At 45.0% G+C, this 19,248-nt stretch overlaps 1 protein-coding gene and 1 long non-coding RNA gene across 5 annotated transcripts in view; one reads left to right on the forward strand and one right to left on the reverse strand.

Annotated features, from left to right (window-relative positions):
- tox2 (TOX high mobility group box family member 2) overlaps positions 1 to 3,430 on the reverse strand; it is a 230,520-nt gene extending 227,090 nt beyond the window's left edge. For all 4 annotated transcript variants that reach the window (XM_073062260.1, XM_073062261.1, XM_073062259.1 and 1 more), the window contains exon 1: positions 2,832 to 3,430. In XM_073062260.1, coding sequence (XP_072918361.1) covers positions 2,832 to 2,939 — 108 coding nt within the window. In that variant the 5' untranslated portion in view covers positions 2,940 to 3,430. The remainder of the gene's footprint in view (positions 1 to 2,831) is intronic.
- On the forward strand, positions 913 to 18,537 carry LOC140736291 (uncharacterized). The gene is made up of 3 exons (XR_012100916.1): positions 913 to 1,131; positions 16,695 to 17,093; positions 18,419 to 18,537. It is a non-coding gene; the product is annotated as an uncharacterized lncRNA (long non-coding RNA).
- The last annotated feature ends 711 nt before the right edge of the window (positions 18,538 to 19,248 follow it).

Below are 19,248 nucleotides of genomic sequence, written 5' to 3' on the forward strand. Positions count from 1 at the left end.
GTTTGGTTGAGCACAGGACAGGCAGTTCGGCCCACAATGTTGTGCCGATGTTTTAACCTACTCTAAGGTCAGTCTAACCGTTCTCTCCTTCATAGCCTTCCAGTTTTCAACCATCCATGTGCCTATCTAAGAGTCTTTAAAAATGTCCTTAATAGAAACAAGAGAAAACCTGCAGATGCTGGAAATCCAAACAACACACACACAATGCTGGAGGAACTCAGCAGGTCTGGCAGCATCTATGGAAAAGAGTACATTCAATATTTTGGCCCGAAACCATTCCGCAAGCCTCTGCCTGAAACATCAACTGTACCCTTTTCCATAGATTTACCTAATATATCTGTCTCTATCAGCAACCTGCAAAGGTGTTCCGTGCACCCACAACTCTCTGTACAGAAACTCATTCTGACACTCCCCTATACTTTCCTCCAATCACCTTAAAATCATGCCCCCTCGTATTAGCCATTTCTATCTGGGAAAAAGTCTCTGGCTGTCCAGTCGATCTATGTCTCTTACTATCTTGAATGCCCCTATCAAATCATCTCTCATCTTCCTTCACTCCAAAGAGAAAAACCTTAACTCACTCAATATATTCTCATAAGACAAACTCTCTACCACAGACAGCATCCTGGTAAATCTCCTCTACAGCCTCTCTAAAGCTTCCACATCCTTTCTAAAATGAGGTGACCAGAAGTGAACACAATATTCCAAGTCTGGTCTAACTAGGCTTTTATAGAGCTGCAACATTACCTCATGGCTCTTGGAGAATGATATTGTCAAAATTTATCGCATCAAACTGTTCCCTTTAGGCACTGTAGGGGTCAACAGGACCCAGAAGAGAATGATTTGTAATCATGGCAATAGGGGGCCAAGATGCTGGCTGGCTTCCTTTCCCTGTGACGGGGCTCTCAGTGCTGAAGGTGCCACGTTCCGGAGGACAACAGCCAGCACTGTACACGTGGAGCGATGTGATAGACAGTAACACTGCAGAGCTGAGCACTGGCTACTGCAGTGCAGCAGGTTCGTGAATGAGGGCAGGGGCTCCAATTATACCTCGGCTTTGCAGTCGTCACCACCTCCTGGTATGGCACAGGTGCGATTATCAGAGAATATCTGACACAGAGTCACTGACAGGTAAGAACTGGGTCTGCAGTTTCAACTACCCAAGCACACAGAGGCTGGTCCCTGACGGCCAAGTTCCTACATGAGAAGTTGTCTCCATTAGTGGTACAGGAAAGTAGCTGCCAGTTACAGAGAGAGGAGGGGATGAAGAGGCACAGAGGTGGAGGGAGAGGAAGGGCAGGAGTTGAACATTTTTAAATGAGCACTTGCTTAGCCAAGAGGCGATGTGGGTGATGGCAATCAGGAGAGATAGGGCTTGGCCAGCAGTTTTGCAGCAACTCCACTTTACGGCGGGACGTATGAGGAATGCAGGGCTGGAGCACGATGAAACAGCCATTACTGAAGGCTACAAGGGAGGTGAGAGAAGGGTTTGGTGTCAGGAAGGGTGCTACAGAGCTGGAAACAAACAGACCATGTGTGGGCAGGGGTATCTGGGTCAAATATAACGTCAACAGAAATTCACACTCTTGCAGATAGTGTGCACCTCACACTCACGTGCGTATACACACACACACACAAACATACATATACATAAGTACACAGGTACACATTTAAACAAGTGCACAGACTCACACACACAGACAGAAGCACACACTCACACACATAAAGGACAACCCCTACCTCATCACACCCACATCGTCTCCCTCTCAGGGAGTATTTTTCATACTTTGAAATCAAAAACAAATAAACCATCTCCTGCCGCAGTTTCCGATTACTTTTGCACACAGCCAGATGCGAACACTTGGCATACTTGTATTGATTAATATTGCAAATATCCTCACTTCGCAAGTTATTCTGAAATCCTGGAGCACTGGGAGTGCACGCTCACTGTCTCCATCAACAACACCGGCAAAAATTCTTGTTAAGACATTTTTTAACCGTTCCTCCTAATGTGCTGCTAGTTGACCCAGTCAATTCATGCTCACAAAATAGGTTGGGTTACAAACCCATTTCTTGATAACCTGTGTATGTTTATGGAAGAGGTTTCAAAAGCTCAGTCAGGAGAGGGAACACTAGGGTTCAGATAGACAGAGCAAAGCACAGGACTGAACTTCGGGAGCAGTACTGATACTTGGTGTAGTGCTGTGCACATCAGCTGCTGAGAGCTTCTTCACTAGCGAGTTACACAGGCCACTTGCTAAACTGGAGTGGCGGCAGGAGCGGACTGAGAGCTGGTATATGTGCCACACAGACAGACTGGAATGGACTCCTTAAACACCCCCCCCCCCCCCGAGATGTTATTGCTCCTATTAAGTTTGTAAACAGAAAGTAACACACATACCAAACACATTTTCACATACACATACAAGCACACCCAAGAGTTAACAGTGAAACAGACACATAAATACCAAACAAGCAAAATACACTCACGCGAGAGATATATAAACATTCACACACCACTCACTCAGGCAAAACTTCACATGGGACACACACTCACACAAACATGTAAATGCATTTGCAAATGCACACTTAATAAATACAAGCCCACACAAATACTTTCCGATCGTGTCTAACACAAGTACAGTACAGTTACAGAGTCACATGCACACACAAACACAAGTATACACTCAAACCTCACAAATCCTTTATTCCGGAACCAAGTTCTCCAGCCCAGAGATGCTCCTACTTAAGACAGGGCTTCAGAATAAAACCTTTCACTGCATACGAGGAGGAAACAAGGTGGAAGAAGTTGGAATCATAAAGCCTTTTACCTTGTTAGAGTAATACTGTTCCAGGCAAGAGGCCGTCCCCAGGCATGTCGGATCAGCAGCTAAGGCACCCACAGTTGCTGGGGCTGAAGGATAAAATCTCACATCCATCGTTTAGTGGCCACAACACTAAGTGCATGGGAGCAGATTTTAGATTATTCTTCTCTCTCTTCCTTCCTCGTTCAGGCGTTCTCTCTCTCTACCTCTCTCTCTTTCTATTGTTGAATGGAACAAAAAGAGAGAATGGGGTGAGATTCAATGCATCCTTGTCTCATATCCGTTTGTGGTCTGCAGTAGTTCAGCCTTCTTGCTAGACACAGATGCACACTTTGAACAGTCTTGCCATTATGACACAAGTGCCACACAATAAAGTCTCCCAGCACACAAGATCAACAAGAAACTGTTGCAACAAAATGCTGAGGAGATTTTCTTTCTAGATTCTTGAGTCTATTTTCTTTGTCTTTCAGTCTCTATCTCACACACACTCGCTCTCAGTTTCTTTCTCTGCTGTCTGTTCTCAGCATGCCTGAGAGTGTTTACCCATGCGTTTAAGCTGAAGGTATCATTTGCTGGCTTTCTCCACACTGAAAGCCAAGCGACCTCTGTTGATAATGGAAGGGATATGGATGAGCTGGGGGAGGGGAATATCAGGCAGTACGGCACTTCAGGCAAAGCAGCCTGATAACATTACAGTGCCTGACTGTCCACCACACAGCAACAAGAGAGTTTCACATCTCCTTCTGTTGATTCCATGAGAAATACACGTAAACTTTAATATCTAGACTAGTTCTAAACAGAGAGATCAGGAAAAAAAGATAATTGAATATTTGGCAGTGGCTAGTGTGAGGACAGTGTTGAGCGACTCCACTCTGCCCAGTAAAGGGGCAGAATCTCCACATAGAAATTGCGACATTCAGTTTCTCTGAGAAGGGATGTGAAGTAGAGACGCTGCCTGGAGGAACAGAATAAGGGAAACAGTGCAGTGGCAGGAGAAACACGACCATCACTTTCAAAGTTTTAATTTAACAGGCAACAACTATTTAACTATATAACCATATAACAATTACAGCACAGAAACAGGCCATCTCGGCCCTTCTAGTCCGTACCAAACGCTTACTCTCACCTAATCCCACTGACCCGCACTCAGCCCATAACCCTCCATTCCTGTCCTGTCCATATACCTATCCAATTTTACTTTAAATGACAATTTAATGAAGAAATGCAGTTTAGCCTGCTGTGGAGAAACCAAGCAAGAATCTTGATAGATAGATCACAGTGCAGTCCTGTAGGAAGGTTAACAGACAAGGATATCCCTCCACTCACGAGGCAGGAAGTCTATGTGAAATACATGCCAAGGACTTAGGCTTGATTGTTCTGCGATATAACATGGGCGCCGCAGTAGTGTAGCGGTTCGTCCAACGTTATTACAGTGTTTGGAGTTCAGGTCCAGTCTCTGTACATCCTCCACATGGAGTGAGTGGGTTTCCCGCAGGTGCTCCAGTTTCCTCACACAGTCCAAAGACGTACCGGATCACAAGTCATGGGGAGAAGGCAGGAAAATGGGGTTGAGAGGGATAATAAATCAGCCATGATAGAATGGTGCAGCAGACCTGATGGGCCAAATAGCTAAATCTGCTCCTGTGTTTTAACTGCTCGTTGTAAGTTGTCCTATGATTAGGCTCAGGTTAATTGGGTCTGTCAAGGGTTGCTGAGGCAACCCAGCTCAAAGAGCCGGAAGGACCTATTCATGCTGTATTGCTAAATTTAAAAAATTATACTTAGGCTATGTGTGTGGTGTTGGGGGGGGGGGGGGAGGGCAGGACTGGGCAGTAAAAACCAGTGACTTGATAACACGGTGTATGGTGGGAACAGTAAAATGTGGCAGGATGCCTTGTATCATAAAGTGACTGTGGGGCTGAGATAAGATAATAAACCTACACTGTCTCTTTAATAATATCTGTACTTTGGATATTCAGGTTAGATTTACAACTTAGTCTAAATACACCACTTGCAACTGTGTGTTTGACTTCCTAACCAACAAACCTCAGATAGTCAGGATGCACAACTGCTCTTCCCCCCTCATCATATTCAATCTGGATGCCCCCAGGGCTGTGTGCTGGCTTATTGCTGTACTCTCTGCCTAACATTCTGCCTAACTCTCTGTACTCTCTGCCTAACAGCATTGCCCCAAGCTTGCCAGTGATAAGACAGTGGTGAGGCTCATCACTGACAATTATGAGACGGCCTACAGAGAGGAGGTGCCAGGCAAATACACTCAGAAAGACAAAGGGGATGGTTATTGACTTCAGGAGAACTCTCACCCTCTTTACATCGGCAGCACAGCAGTGGGAACAATGAGCACTTTCTATCTCCTGGGAGTGCATATCTCACCCAATATCTCATGGTTCCAGAACACATCCTATACAATCAGGGAAACTCACCAATGCCTCTGCTTTCTGAGGAGGCTGAAGACAGCTGGACTTTGCACATCCATACTCACATCATTCTACAGACGTGCAGTAGAGAGCATCCTGACAAACTGCATCCTGCATTGTGATAAGAAAATTGAATTGCAGCAGACAGGAAATCTCTACAATGGGTAGTTAAAACTACCCAGTGCATCACTGGCACCAGCTTACCTGCCAACAAGGACATGCAGTATATACAGAAAGGTGCTGGAAAAGTGCCAGTAACATCATGAAGGATCCCACCCACCCTGCTCATGGACTGTCTGTCCCTCTCGCATCAGGGAGGGGGCAATGTAGTATCCACACCAGGACCACCAAACTCAAAAACAGTTATTTTCCCCAAGCAGTAAAGCTGATCAACACCTCCACCCAGTAACCCACCCCTCCAACCCCCCCCCCCCCCCCAACCACCACAAGTTTTTCATTTCCTGTCGGTCACAGACACTCCTGTGCCTAGCCTAGCATCATTTTATGGCCACATAATCAATCTATGTATATAATCTAATCTTATTATTTCTATTTATTGTGTTGTTTATGCTTATTGAGCATCAGATCCGGGTAACAATCATTTTGTTCTCCTTCACAGTTATGTACTGATGAACGACAATGAACAATCTTGAATCATATTGTAAAACATATGATGGGAAATTATCTGGCCCATTTTTTTTTAAAGTCCAATTAACCCAAGAGCACAGTTTACAACAGCAGAACCACCTCAGCCCACATTTAGTCCAGTATGTCTGAGTTCAGTCTGGTCTGGCTGATCTGTGACAGAACTAATTAGACATTTATATTCCTTACACAATGTCATCAAGACCAACAAACTGATTGTGGACTTCAGGAAGGGGAAGATGGGAGAACACACACCAGTCCTCACTGAGGCATCAGAAGTGGAAAGGGCGAGCAGTTTCACGTTCCTGGGCATCAGTATCTCAGAGGATCTACCTTGGACCCAACAAATTGATGCAGTTATGAAAAAGACACACCAGCGGCTATACTTCATTAGGAGACTGACAAGATTTGTTATATCACCAAAGAGTTCTATGCTCACTTTAACCGTCAGAGCATAGAGGAACCATTTCAAATCTCCACGTCTCCTGATGATATTTGATTTCAGTAACTGAAGCTGACTTCAGGAGCGTGGATCTAAAGAAAGCATCTGGACCGTATGGGGAATCTCGCCATGTACTAAAGACCTGTGCTGACCAACTGGCTGGCGTGCTCAATGAGAACTTTAACCTCTCAGTTTGGCAGTGTGTGGTATCCACCTGTTTCAACAGGCCTCAACCCCACCAGTGCCCAAGAACAGCATGGTGACTTGCTCAATGGTTATCACCCAGTTGCACTTGCATCCACAGTGATGAAGTGTTTTGAGAGGCTGGGTGTTGAAATATATTAATTCCTGTCTGAATGGTGACTTGAATTCACTCCAATTTGCCTACTGAAGCAACAGGTCCACAGCAGATGCATCTCATTGGCTCTTCACTCATCCCTGGAACATCTGGACAGCAAAGATGCATACATCAGGATTCTCTTTATCGATTACAGCTCAGCACTCAATACCACCAACACCTCAAAACTAATTAATAAACTCCAAGGCCTTGGTCTCAATGCAATTGGATCCTGCATTTCCTCACTTGCAGACCCCAGCCAATTTGGATTGGCAAAAACATCTCCTCCACAGTCTCCATCAGCACAGGAGCACCACAAGGCTGTGTGCTTAGCCACCGCTCAACTCACTTTATACCTATTACTATGTGGCTAAGTACAGCTCCAACACCATATTCAAGTTTGTTGATGACACCACTGTTTTGCACCGAATCGAAGCTGCTGATATATCAGCAACCAGGAGGGAGACTGAAAACTTGGCTGAGTTGTGTCATAACAACAACCTCTCACTCAATTTCAGCAAGACCATTAGGACTGTGTGTGTCCTTTGTTTCAAAGAATCCTGATTAACCCCTTTCGTACTGGATGCAGTGATCCAGATCGACGGATTTACTATACACCATCAGGATAGATCTATAGAGTCTCTCAAAAGCAGAGGTGGAGGAGTATGCCTCATGATCAACTCCTCTTGGTGCACAAATATATCAGTGGTGTCCCAATTCTGCTCACCAGACCTGGAATATCTAGCAGTAAGGTGCTGACCTTTGTATCTACCACAGGAATTCTCTGAGGTCATTTTGGTAGCAGTTTACATTCCATCTCAGACCAATGTTAAGCAGGCTTTAGATGATCTGAGCAATGGGATGAACATGCATGAAACAGCACACCCTAATGCCTTCACCATCGTTTTGGGAGATTTTAACCAGGTCAGTCTGAAAGAATCACTTTCAGTACCAGAGGAAACAACACACTGGATCACTGTTACACCACCATCAAGAATGCCTACCGTGCGATTCCACACCCTCACTTCGGGAAGTCTGATGACCTGGCTGTACCTCTATTTCCTGAGTACAGGCAGAGACTGAAGACTGCAGCACCAGCAGTGATGAACAAGAGGGTACAGACAAGGCAAACACAGGAACACCTACAGGATAGCTTTGAATCGGTGTACTGGACTGCATTCAGGGATTCATCTTCGAACCTGGATGAGTATGCTGCAGTTGTTACCGACTTTAAACCTGTGTGGATGAGTGTGTGCCCACAAAGACTTGCTGTACACTTCCAAAAGCCATAGATGAACCAGGAGATATGTTGTCTGCTGAAGGCTAGATCTGTGGCATTCAAATTTGGTGACCCAGGCCTGTACCAGAAAACCAGCTATGATTTGTGGAGGGCTATTTCAAGGGCGAAGAGACAATTTTGAACAAGGTTGGAGGTGACATCAGATGTGCGGCAACTCTGGCATGGTCTGCAAGACATTACTTCCTACAAAGTGAAACCCATTAGCAAGAATGGCAGTGATGCTTCACTACCAGATGAACTCAACACCTTTTATGTACACTTTGAAAGGGAGAATACAACTACAGCTGTGAAGATCCCTGCTGCACCTGATGACCTTGTGATCTCCGTCTCAGAGGCCGATATTAGGCTGTCTTTAAAGACAGTGAACCCTTGAAAGGCAGAAGGTCCCGATGGAGTACCAGGTAAGGCTCTGAAAACCGGTGCCAACCAACTAGGAGGAGTATTCAAGGACATTTTCAACCTCTCAGTCTAGGAAGTTCCCACTTGCTTCAAAAAGGCAACAATTATGCTAGTGCCTAAGTAGAATAATGTGGGCTTCCTTAATGACTATCGCCCAGCAATACTCACATTGTCAGTGATGAAATGCTTTGAGAGGTTGGTTAGACTGAACTCCTGCCTCAGCAAGGACCTGGACCCATTGCAATTTGCCTATCGCCACAATAGGTCAACGGCAGACGCAATCTCAATGGCTCTCCACATGGTTTTAGACCACCTGGACAATACAAACACCCACTTCAGAATGCTGTTCATCGACTATAGCTCAGAATTTAATTTAATACCATCATTCCCAAACTCCTGATTGAGAAGTTGCAAAATCTGTACCTTCCTCTGCAATTGGATCCTCAGCTTTCTAACCGGAAGACCTAAATCAGTACGTATTGGTGATAACATATCCTCCTCACTGACGATCAACACTGGTGCACCTCAGGGGTGTGTGATTAGCCCACTGCTCTACCCTCTCTATACTCATGACTGTGTGGCTAGGCATAGCTCAAATACCATCTATAAATTTGCTGAAGATACAACCATTGTTGATAGAATCTCAGGTGGTGATGAGAGGGCATACAGGAGTGAGATATGCCAACTTGTGGAGTGGTGCCGCAGCAACAACCTGGCACTCAACGTTGGTAAGACGCAAGAGCTGATTGTGGACTTCAGGAAGGGTAAGACGAAGGAATACATACCAATCCTCATAGAGGGATCAGAAGTGGAGAGAGTGAGCAGTTTCAAGTTCCTGGGTGTTAAGATCTCTGAGGATCTAACCTGGTCCCAACATATCAATGTAATTATAAAGAAGACAAGACAGCGGCTATACTTTATTAGGAGTTTGAAGAGATTTGGCATGTCAACAAATACACTCAAAAACTTCTATAGTTGTACTGTGGAGAGCATTCTGACAGGCTGCATCACTGTCTAGTATGGAGAGGCTACTGCACAGGACCGAAAGAAGCTACGGAAGGTTGTATCATCAGCTCCACCTTGGGCACTAGCCTACAAAGTACCCAGGACATCTTCAGGGAGCAGTGTCTCAGAAAGGCAGCATCCATTATGCACCCAGCACCCAGGGCATGCCCTTTTCTCACTGTTACCATCAGGTGGGAGGTACAGAAGCCTGAAGACACACATTCAGCGATTCAGGAAAAGCTTCTTCCCCTCTGCCATCCGATTCCTAAATGGACATTGAACCTTTGGACACAATCTCACTTTTATTAATATATATAGTATTTCTGATTTTGCATGTTTTTAAAATCTATTCAATATATGTAATTGATTTATTTGTTTATTTATTATTATGTTTTTCTCTCTGCTAGATTATGAATTCGGAGCAAGAAGGCTGCGAGTGTACTGTTGATTTTTCAGAGCAAAAGGAGTTTTGTACTACTCGGGTTAAAGGGAGGCGAGATTGCGCAGGCGTGACATCAGCCAGTAGAGCGCGAAAGGTTTAAAAAGGCAAGGAATCTTCAACAGTTTATAATTCGGAGAAAGAAGGCTGCGAGTTAACTGCCGATCTCTCCGAGCAAAGGGAGTTTGTCACTATTCAGGTTAAAGACAGGCAAGGCCACGCAGGCGTGACATCAGCCAGTAGAGCGCGAAAGGTTTAAAAAGCGGGCAGCAGAGTTAGAGGGCTTTGGCTCAACGGGCTTAGGTGGTAACAGGACGAGGCGAGGTAGGAAGTATGCGTGTGAAGCCAATTTTCTGTGCTTGGTGTCGGATGTGGGGGATCTTGGAGTCTCCCAGCCTCCCGGACGGCCATATCTGCACCATGTGTGTTGAGTTACAGCTCCTGAGGGACTGAGTTAGGGAAATGGAGATGCAGTTCAATGACCTTCACCTGGTCAAGGAGAGCGAGGAGGTGATAGAGAAGAGTTATAGGCAGGTAGTCACATCAGGGCTACGGGAGACAGACAAGTAGGTCACAGTCAGGAGGAGGAAGGGGAAGAGTCAGGTACTAGAGAGTACACCTGTGGCTGTACGCCTTGACAATAAGTACTCCTGTTTGAGTACTGTTGTGGGGGGGGGGGGAACAGCCTACCTGGGAGAAGTGACAGAGGCTATGCCTCTGGCACAGAGTCTGACCCTGTGGCTCAGAAGGGTAGGGAAGAGAAGAGGAAGGCAGTAGTGATAGGGGATTCTATAATTAGGGGTTCAGCCAGGTGATTCTGTGGATGCAGGAAGGAAACTCGGATGGTAGTTTGCCTCCCAGGTGCCAGGGTCCGGGATGTTTCAGATCGCGTCCAAGATATCCTGCAGTGGGAGGGAGAACAGCCAGAGGTCGTGGTATATATTGGTACTAATGACATAGGTAGGAAAAGGGAAGAGGTCCTGAAAAAAGACTACAGGGAGTTAGGAAGGAGGTTGAGAAGCAGGACCTCAAAGGTAGTAATCTCGGGATTACTGCCTGTGCCATGCGACAGTGAGAATAGGAATAGAATGAGGTGGAGGATAAATGCGTGGCTGAGGGATTGGAGCAGTGGGCAGGGATTCAGATTTCTGATCATTGGGACCTCTTTTGGGGCAGGTGTAACCTCTACAAAAAGGACGGGTTGCATTTGAATCCCAGGGAGACCAATATCCTGGCGGGGAGGTTTGCTAAGGTTATTGGTGAGAGTTTAAACTAGATTTGCCAGGGGTTGGGAACCGAACTGAAGAGACTGGGGAAGAGGAGGTTGGCTCACAAATAGAGAAAGCTTGTAGACAGTGTGAGGGAGGATAGGCAGGTGGTAGAGAAGGGATGTGCTCAGACCGAAGGTTTGCGATGTGTCTATTTTAACGCAAGGACTGTTGTGAACAAAGCGGATGAGCTTAGAGCATGGATCAGTACTTGGAGATATGATGTGGTGGCCATGACAGAGAATTGGATGGCTCAGGGACAGGAATGGTTACTTCAAGTGCCAGGTTTTAGATGTTTCAGAAAGGGAGGGATGGAGGCAGAAGAGGTGGGGGCAAGGTACTGTTGATCAGAGATAATGTCAGGGCTGAAGAAAAGCTGGACGCCATGGAGGGATTGTCTACGGAGTCTGTGTGGGTGGAGGTTTAGAACAGGAAGGGGTCAATAACTTTACTGGGTGTTTTTCATAGGCTGCCCAATAGTAACAGGGATATCGAGGAGCAGGTAGGGACACAGATTCTGGAAAGGTGTAATAATAACAAAGTTGTCGTGATGGGAGATTTTAATTTCCCAAATATCGATTGGCATGTCCCTAGAGCGAGGGGTTTAGATGGTGTGGAGTTTGTTAGGTGTGTTCAGGAAGGTTACTTGACACAATATGTAGATAAGCCTACAAATTGAACAGCTGTAACACAAAGTTCACTGCAGATGCTGTGGTCAAATCAAGACGTACAAAAAAGCTGGCAACCGGGAGATCCTGTCTGTTGTGGCGGACTGAGCGTAGGTGCTCGACGAAGCGGTCCCCCAATCTGCGTCGGGTCTTGCCGATGTAGAGGAGGCCGCACCGGGAGCACCGGATGCAATAGATGACCCCAACAGACTCACAAGTGAAGTGTTGCCTCACCTGGAAGGACTGTTTGGGGCCCTGAATGGTAGTGAGAGAGGAGGTGTAGCATTTACGCTTGCAGGGTTATCTTCTGGTTGCCACTCACTTCAACTCTCCTTCACATTCCCATTTGGATATGTCCATACATGACCTCCTCTACTGCCATGATGAGGCCAAACTCCGGTTGGAGGAACAACACCTCATATACCGTCTGGGTAGTCTCCAGCCCCTTGGTATGAACATCGAATTCTCCAACTTCCGGTAATTCCCCGCCCCCCCCCATCCCACTTTCACTCTGTCTCCTCTTCTAGCTGCCTATCACCTCTCTCATGATTCTGCCTTCTTCTACTACCCGTAGTGCTTTCCCCTTACATTTCTTCTTCACCTCTCCTGCCTATCCCCTCCCTGCTTCCCCTCCCCCACCCCTTGATCTTTCCTCTGATTGGTTTTTCACCTGGCACCTTCCACCCTCCCCCCCTCACCTTCTTTATAGGGTCCCTGCCCCTCCTTCTTTAGTTCTGACGAAGGATCTCGGCCCAAAACGTTGACTGCTCCTTTCAACGGATGCTGCCCGACCTGCTGAGTTCATCCAGCTTTTTTGTAAGAGGAGAAGCTGTACTTGATTTGGTATTGGGAAATGAACCTGGTCAGGTGTCAGATCTGTTAGTGGGAGAGCATTTTGGAGACAGTGATCATAATTCTATCTCCTTTACAATTGGAGAGAGATAGGCACAAACAAGTTAGAAAAATGTTTAATTAGAGTAAGGGGAATTATGAGGCTATCAGGCAGGAAATTGGAGACTTAAATTGGAAACAGATGTTCTCAGGGAAAAGTACGGAAGAAATGTGGCAAATATTCAGGGGATATTTGTGTAGAGCTCTGCATAGGCACGTTCCAATGAGACAGGGAAGTTATGGTATGGTACAGGAACCGTGGTGTACAAAGGCGGTAATAAATCTAGTCAAGAAGAAATGAAAAGCTTACAAAAGGTTCAGAGAGCTAGGTAATGTTAGAGATCTAGAAGATTATAAGGCTACTAGGAAGAAGCTTAAGAATGAAATTAGGAGAGCCAGAAGGGGCCATGAGAAGGCCTTGGTGAGCAGAATTAAGGAAAACCCCAAGGCATTCTACAAGTATGTTAAGAGCAATTGGACCTATCAAGTGTGACAGTGGGAAAGTGTATATGGAACCGGAAGAAACAGCAGAAGTACTTAATGAATACTTTACTTCAGTACTCACTACAGAAAAGGATCTTAGTGATTGTAGTGATGACTTGCAGCAGACTGAAAAGCTTGAGCATATAGATATTAAGAAAGAGGATGTGCTGGAGTTTTTGGAAAGCATCAAGTTGGATAAGTCACCGGGACCGGACAAAATGTACCCCAAGCTATTGTGGGAAGCAAAGGAGGAGATTGCTGAGCCTCTGGCGATGATCTTTGCATTATCAATGGGGACAGGAGAGGTTCTGGAGGATTGGAGGGTTGCGGATATTGTTCCTTTATTCAAAAAAGGGAGTAGAGATAGCCCAGGAAATTATAGACCAGTGAGTCTTACCTCAGTGGTTGATAAGTTGATGGAGAAGATCCTGAGAGGCAGGATTTATGAACATTTGGAGAGGTATACTATGATTAGGAATAGTCAGTATGGCTTTGTCAAAGGCAGGTCATGCCTTACAAGCCTGATTGAATTTTTTGAGGTTGTGACTAGACACACTGATGAAGGAAGAGCAGTAGATGTAGTGTATATGGATTTCAGCAAGGCATTTGATAAGGTACCCCATGCAAGGCTTATTGAGAAAGTAAGGAGGCATGAGATCCAAGGGGACATTGCTTTCTGGATCCAGAACTGACTTGCCCACAGAACTGCATGGATGTCGGTCACCAGTGGAGTGCCTCAGGGATCTGTTCTGGGACCCTTACTCTTTGTGATTTTTATAAATGTCCTGGATGAGGAAGTGGAGGGATGGGTTAGTAAGTTTGCTGATGACACAAAGGTTGGAGGTGTTGTGGATAGTGTGGAGGGAGGTCAGAGGTTACAGCGGGACATTGATAGGATGCAAAAATGGGCTGAGAAGTGGCAGATGGAGTTCAACCCAGATAAGTGTGAAGTGGTTTATTTTGGTAGGTCAAATATGATGGCAGAATATAGTATTAATGGCTAGACTCTTGGCAGTGTGGAGGATCAGAGGGATCTTGGGGTCAGAGTCCATAGAACGCTCAAAGCAGCTGCGCAGGTTGACTCGTGGCTAAGAAGGCGTATGGTGTATTGGCCTTCATCTGTTGTGGAATTGAATTTAGGGGCCAAGAGGTAATGTTGCAGCTATAAATGACCCTGGCCAGACCCCACTTGGAATTCTGTGCTCAGTTCTGGTCGCCTCACTACAGGAAGGATGTGGAAACCATAGAAAGGGTGCAGAGGAGATTTACATGGATGTTGCCTCAATTGGAGAAAGTGCCTTATGAGAATAGGTGAAGAGAACTCAGCCTTTTCTCTTTGGAGCAAAGGAGGATGAGAAGGTGGCCTGATAGAGGTGTACAAGATGATGAGAGGCATTGATCGTGTGGATAGTCAGAGGCTTTTTCCCAGGGCTGGAATGGTTGCCACAAGGGGATACAGGTTTAAGGTGCTGGGGAGTAGGTACAGAGGAGATGTCAGGGGTAAGTTTTTTACTCTGAGAATGGTGAGTGCGTGGAATAGGCTGCTGGCAATGATGGTGGAGGCGGATACAATAGGGTCTTTTAAGAGGCTTTTAGATGGGTACATGGAGCTTAGTAAAATAGAGGGCTATTATAAGCCTCGTAATTTCTAAGGTGGGGACATGTTCAGCCCAACTTTGTGGGCCGAAGGGCCTGTATTGTGCTGTAGGTTTTCTATGTTTTGATGTATTGCATTGAACTGCTGCTGCTAAGTTAACAAATTTCACGTCACATGCTTGTGATAATAAACTTGATTCAGATTGTAGACTTCAGTTGAGGGAAACCAGAGGTCCATGTGCCAGTCCTCATAGGAGGATCAGAGGTGGAGAGGGTAGCAACTTTAAATTCCTGGGTGTTACAATTTCAGAGGACTTAGTATATAAGTACAATTGCAAAGAAAGCACAGCAGTGCCCTACTTTCTTAGGAGTCTGTGGAGATTCAATATGACATTTAAAATTTTGACAAACTTCTACAGATGTGTGGTGGATAGTGTATTGACTCGCTGCATCATGGCCTGGTATGGGAACACTAATGCCTATCAACAGAAATCCTACAAAAGATAATGGATTTGGCCCAGTGCAAAACTCTCCCAACCATTGTGCATATCTACATGAAATGCTATTGTAGGAAAGCAGCAGCCTCACCGCCCAGGCCAGGCTGTTTTCTTGCTGCTGCAAGAAAGGTAGAAGGTACAAGAGATTCAGGACCCACACCACGAGGGGATAGCTACACTCATCTGCCCATCCATTGAGACGTTCCCACAATTAATAATCTCTCTTTAAGGAATCTTTATCTTATTTCATGTTTTTGTTATTTATTTATATTTGCATTTGCACAGTTTGTTATCTTCGGCACTCTAGCTGACCTTTCACTGATCCTGTTATAGATACTATTCTATAGATTTGCTGAGCATGTCCACAGGAAGATGAATCTCAGAGTTGTATGTGGTAACATATATGTACTTCGATAATAAAATTTACTTTGACTTTGACTCTAGCAAACTCTGGGCCTCTGTACCTCCCTCTGCAACTGGATCCTCGACTTCCTAACTAGAAGACCACAGTCTGTGTGGATTGGTGATAACATATCCTCGCTGACGATCAACACTGGCGCACCTCAGGGATGTGTGCTTAGCCCACTGCTCTACTCTCTCTTTACCCATGACTGTGTGGCTAGGTATAGCTCAAATACCATCTATAAATTTTGCTGATGATACAACCTTTGTTGGTAGAATCTCAGATGGAGATGAGAGGGTGTACAGGAACGAGACATGTTAACTAGTGGTGTGGTGCCGCAGCAACAACCTGGCACCCAACGTCAGTAAGACGAAAGAGCTGATTGTGGATTTCAGGAAGGATAAGATGAAGGAACACATACCAATCCTCATAGAGGGATCAGAAGTGGACAGAGTGAGCAGTTTCAAGTTCCTGGGTGTCAAATCTCTGAGGACCTAACCTGGTCCCAATGTATCAATGCAGTTATAAAGAAGGCAAGATGGTGACTATACAGTACTTTATTAGGAGTTTGAAGAGATTTGGTATGTCAACAAATACACTCAAAAACTTCTATAGATGTACTGTGGAGAGCATTCTGACAGGCTGCATCACTGTCTGGTATTGGGAAGCGGGGGGGGGGGGGACTACTGCACAGGACTGAAAGAAGCTGCAGAGGGTTGTAAATTTAGTTGGCTCCATCTTAGGCACTAGCCTACAAAGTACGCAGGACATCTTCAGGGAGCGGTGTTTCAGAAAGGCAGTGTCCATTATTAAGGACCTCCAGCACCCAGGGCATGCCCTTTTCTCACTGTTACGATCAGGTAGGAGGTACAGAAGCCTGAAGGCACACACTCAGCGATTCAGGAAAAGCTTCTTCCCCTCTGCCATCTGATTCCTAAATGGATATTGAACCCCTGAACACTACCTCACTTTTTTAATATATATAATTTCTGTTTTTTTGTACGATTTTTAATCTATTCAATATATGTATATAATTGATTTACTTTTTTTTCTTCTAGATTATGTACTGCATCGAACGGCTGCTGCTAAGTTAACAAATTACACAACACATGCCGGTGATAATAAACCTGATTCTGATTCTGAGAGGATTTCGACTGTTTGTATCATCGTCTGGCATGGAGACGCCAATGCACAGGATCAGTAAAAGCTGCAGAAGTTGTCGACAGAGCCAGCTCCATCTTTGGTACTGGCCTCCCTACTATCAAGGATGTCTTCAAAAGGCTATGTCTCAAGAAGGCAGCATTACTACCATCAACCCAGGACATGCCCTCTTCTCATTGCTATCATCAAGGAGGAAACACAGGAGGCCAAAGACACACACTCAATGTATCAGGAAGAACTTCCCTTCCGCCATCAGATTTGTGAATGGGCAATGAACTTCTCTTTGCACTACTTATGTAAGTTAATTTTCTTTTATATATATACATACATAGTTCTTATTGTAATTTTGTAGTTTTTATTATTATGTATAGCATTGTACAGCTTACGCAAAGCAGCAAATTTCATGACATATGCCAGTGCTATTAAAGCAATTCAGATTCAGATTCCTTCGCGAAGAACCATCACATTTGGGAAATGTTTGTCATTGCTACCATCAGGGAGGAGGTACAAGAGCCTGAAGACCCACATTCAATGTTTTAAGAACAGCAAATTCTGTCTGTCATCAGATTTCTCAATGGTCCATTATCTGCTTTCACAGTACAGATGTGTTTGTATTTATTTATTTAAACATATGTTTTAAATTTTTTAAATATATTCCACTGTACTGCTACCACAAATTTGACTGCATATTCAAAGCCTGGAACAGATCCTTCTGGCTCAACAAGCTGTACCACCCAACAATCCACCTGTTTAAAGCCTAATTAGAGTTCAATTTGCAACCACCAAATAACCTACTACGCAACACACCTTTGGATTGTGGGTGGAAACTGGAGCACGCAGAGGAAATTCATGTGCTCATGGGAAGGGCATACAAACTCCTTACAGAGGAGGATGCCAGAATTGAACTCCAAACTGAGTTTGTTAATAAAATACAGCTAAGGATGAACCACAGTCACTTCAGTGATTAAAGTGTTCCTTTACTTCAGAATTAGAATTTTTAATGCTCTGTTACTTGGAGGTCCAGAGTAAGCGATATGTGTTTGCCAGCTAACTGCCCAGAGTATTCCTCAAACAAACAGCTTCACTGTAGTACTAGTAAAGTGAAACATCACACAGCAGCACAGAAGCCTCTTCCAGTATACCTGGCACCAAACACTGGGATGGGGTGGGGTGGGGATGGATATGAGAACAGGTGACCAAAAGCTCTGTAAACAAAACGTATTACGGGACTTCAAGCAACACACACAAAATGCTGGTGGAACGCATCAGGCCAGGCAGCATCTGTAGGAATAAGCACTGTCGACATTTCGGGCCGAGACCCTTTGTCAGGACTGGCCTGGCCTGCTGTGTTCCACCACCATTTTGTGTGTGTTGCTTGAATTTCCAGCATCTGCAGATTTCCTCGTGTTTGCATTACGGGACTTTCTCAAGGGAGGTGGGAGAGCAAACAGTGGACAGAGAAAATACGATCCTAACGCTTTGGGTTTGGGAGTTGGAGACAGATAAGAGTAGATTTATTTGTCACGCCTACATTGAAACACAGAGTGAAATGTATTGTTTGCATCAAATCACATCAATAAAGTTCAAAGTTCAAAATAAATCTGTTCTCATTTTCTTGCAGGCATAGCAATAAATCCAATAACATTGACAGAGTCAATTAAAGACCGCACCTGAAGGACGGACAACCAGCGTGCAAAAGACAACAAAATTGCAAATACAAAAAGAAAGAAGAAATAATAATAACAACAAATAAATAAACAATAAATATCAAGAACATGAGATGAAGAGTCCTTGAAAGTGAGTCCATAGGTTGTGGGAACATTTCAGTGATGGGCACTCGCAATCAAAGTATTTGTACAAATACTTTACAGGCAATGTCAGGAATTGAACCCCGAACTTACAGCTCACGCTAGCAAGTACTGTGTTAACCTTCACTGCCCACCGGCCACCCAGGGTGATGGGTGAAGTGATTAAAACCCGTGGGAAATCAAGAAGAAAGAGGAGAGGGAGAATGGGGGCAGGTGGAGGGAAAATAATGCAAAGTACCTGTGGTGGGAGAGACCAGAGAGGAATTTAAAAAGCTTAAGTGGGGCAGCAAGCGCAGAGGTGAAGGGTGAACAGCGCCTGCAGTAGATCTAGACCCAGGCACCAATGTTTCCAATTACTAGAGATTTCCATTGCAAGGCAACCAGGAAAGAAACATCTTGAGTCAGCACTAGATACAACCCTGAGAGTGTAACTCACTAACAACTCTGCACTAGGAGAGACCTGAGAATGGAAGACACTACTGAACAGAACTGACACTGGGACAGGCTGAGTGTGTAGCACCCTATTGAACAGTTCATCAGTAGGACATGTATGAGAGAGTAACACACTACCCAACAACTCTGCACTAGAAAGAGGCCTGGTTGTGTAAAACTCTGCTGAGCAGCTCTGTACTCGGACAGGCCT

Source organism: Hemitrygon akajei, chromosome 11 (genome assembly GCF_048418815.1).
Source record: "Hemitrygon akajei chromosome 11, sHemAka1.3, whole genome shotgun sequence".
Taxonomy (NCBI): Eukaryota; Metazoa; Chordata; class Chondrichthyes; order Myliobatiformes; family Dasyatidae; genus Hemitrygon; species Hemitrygon akajei.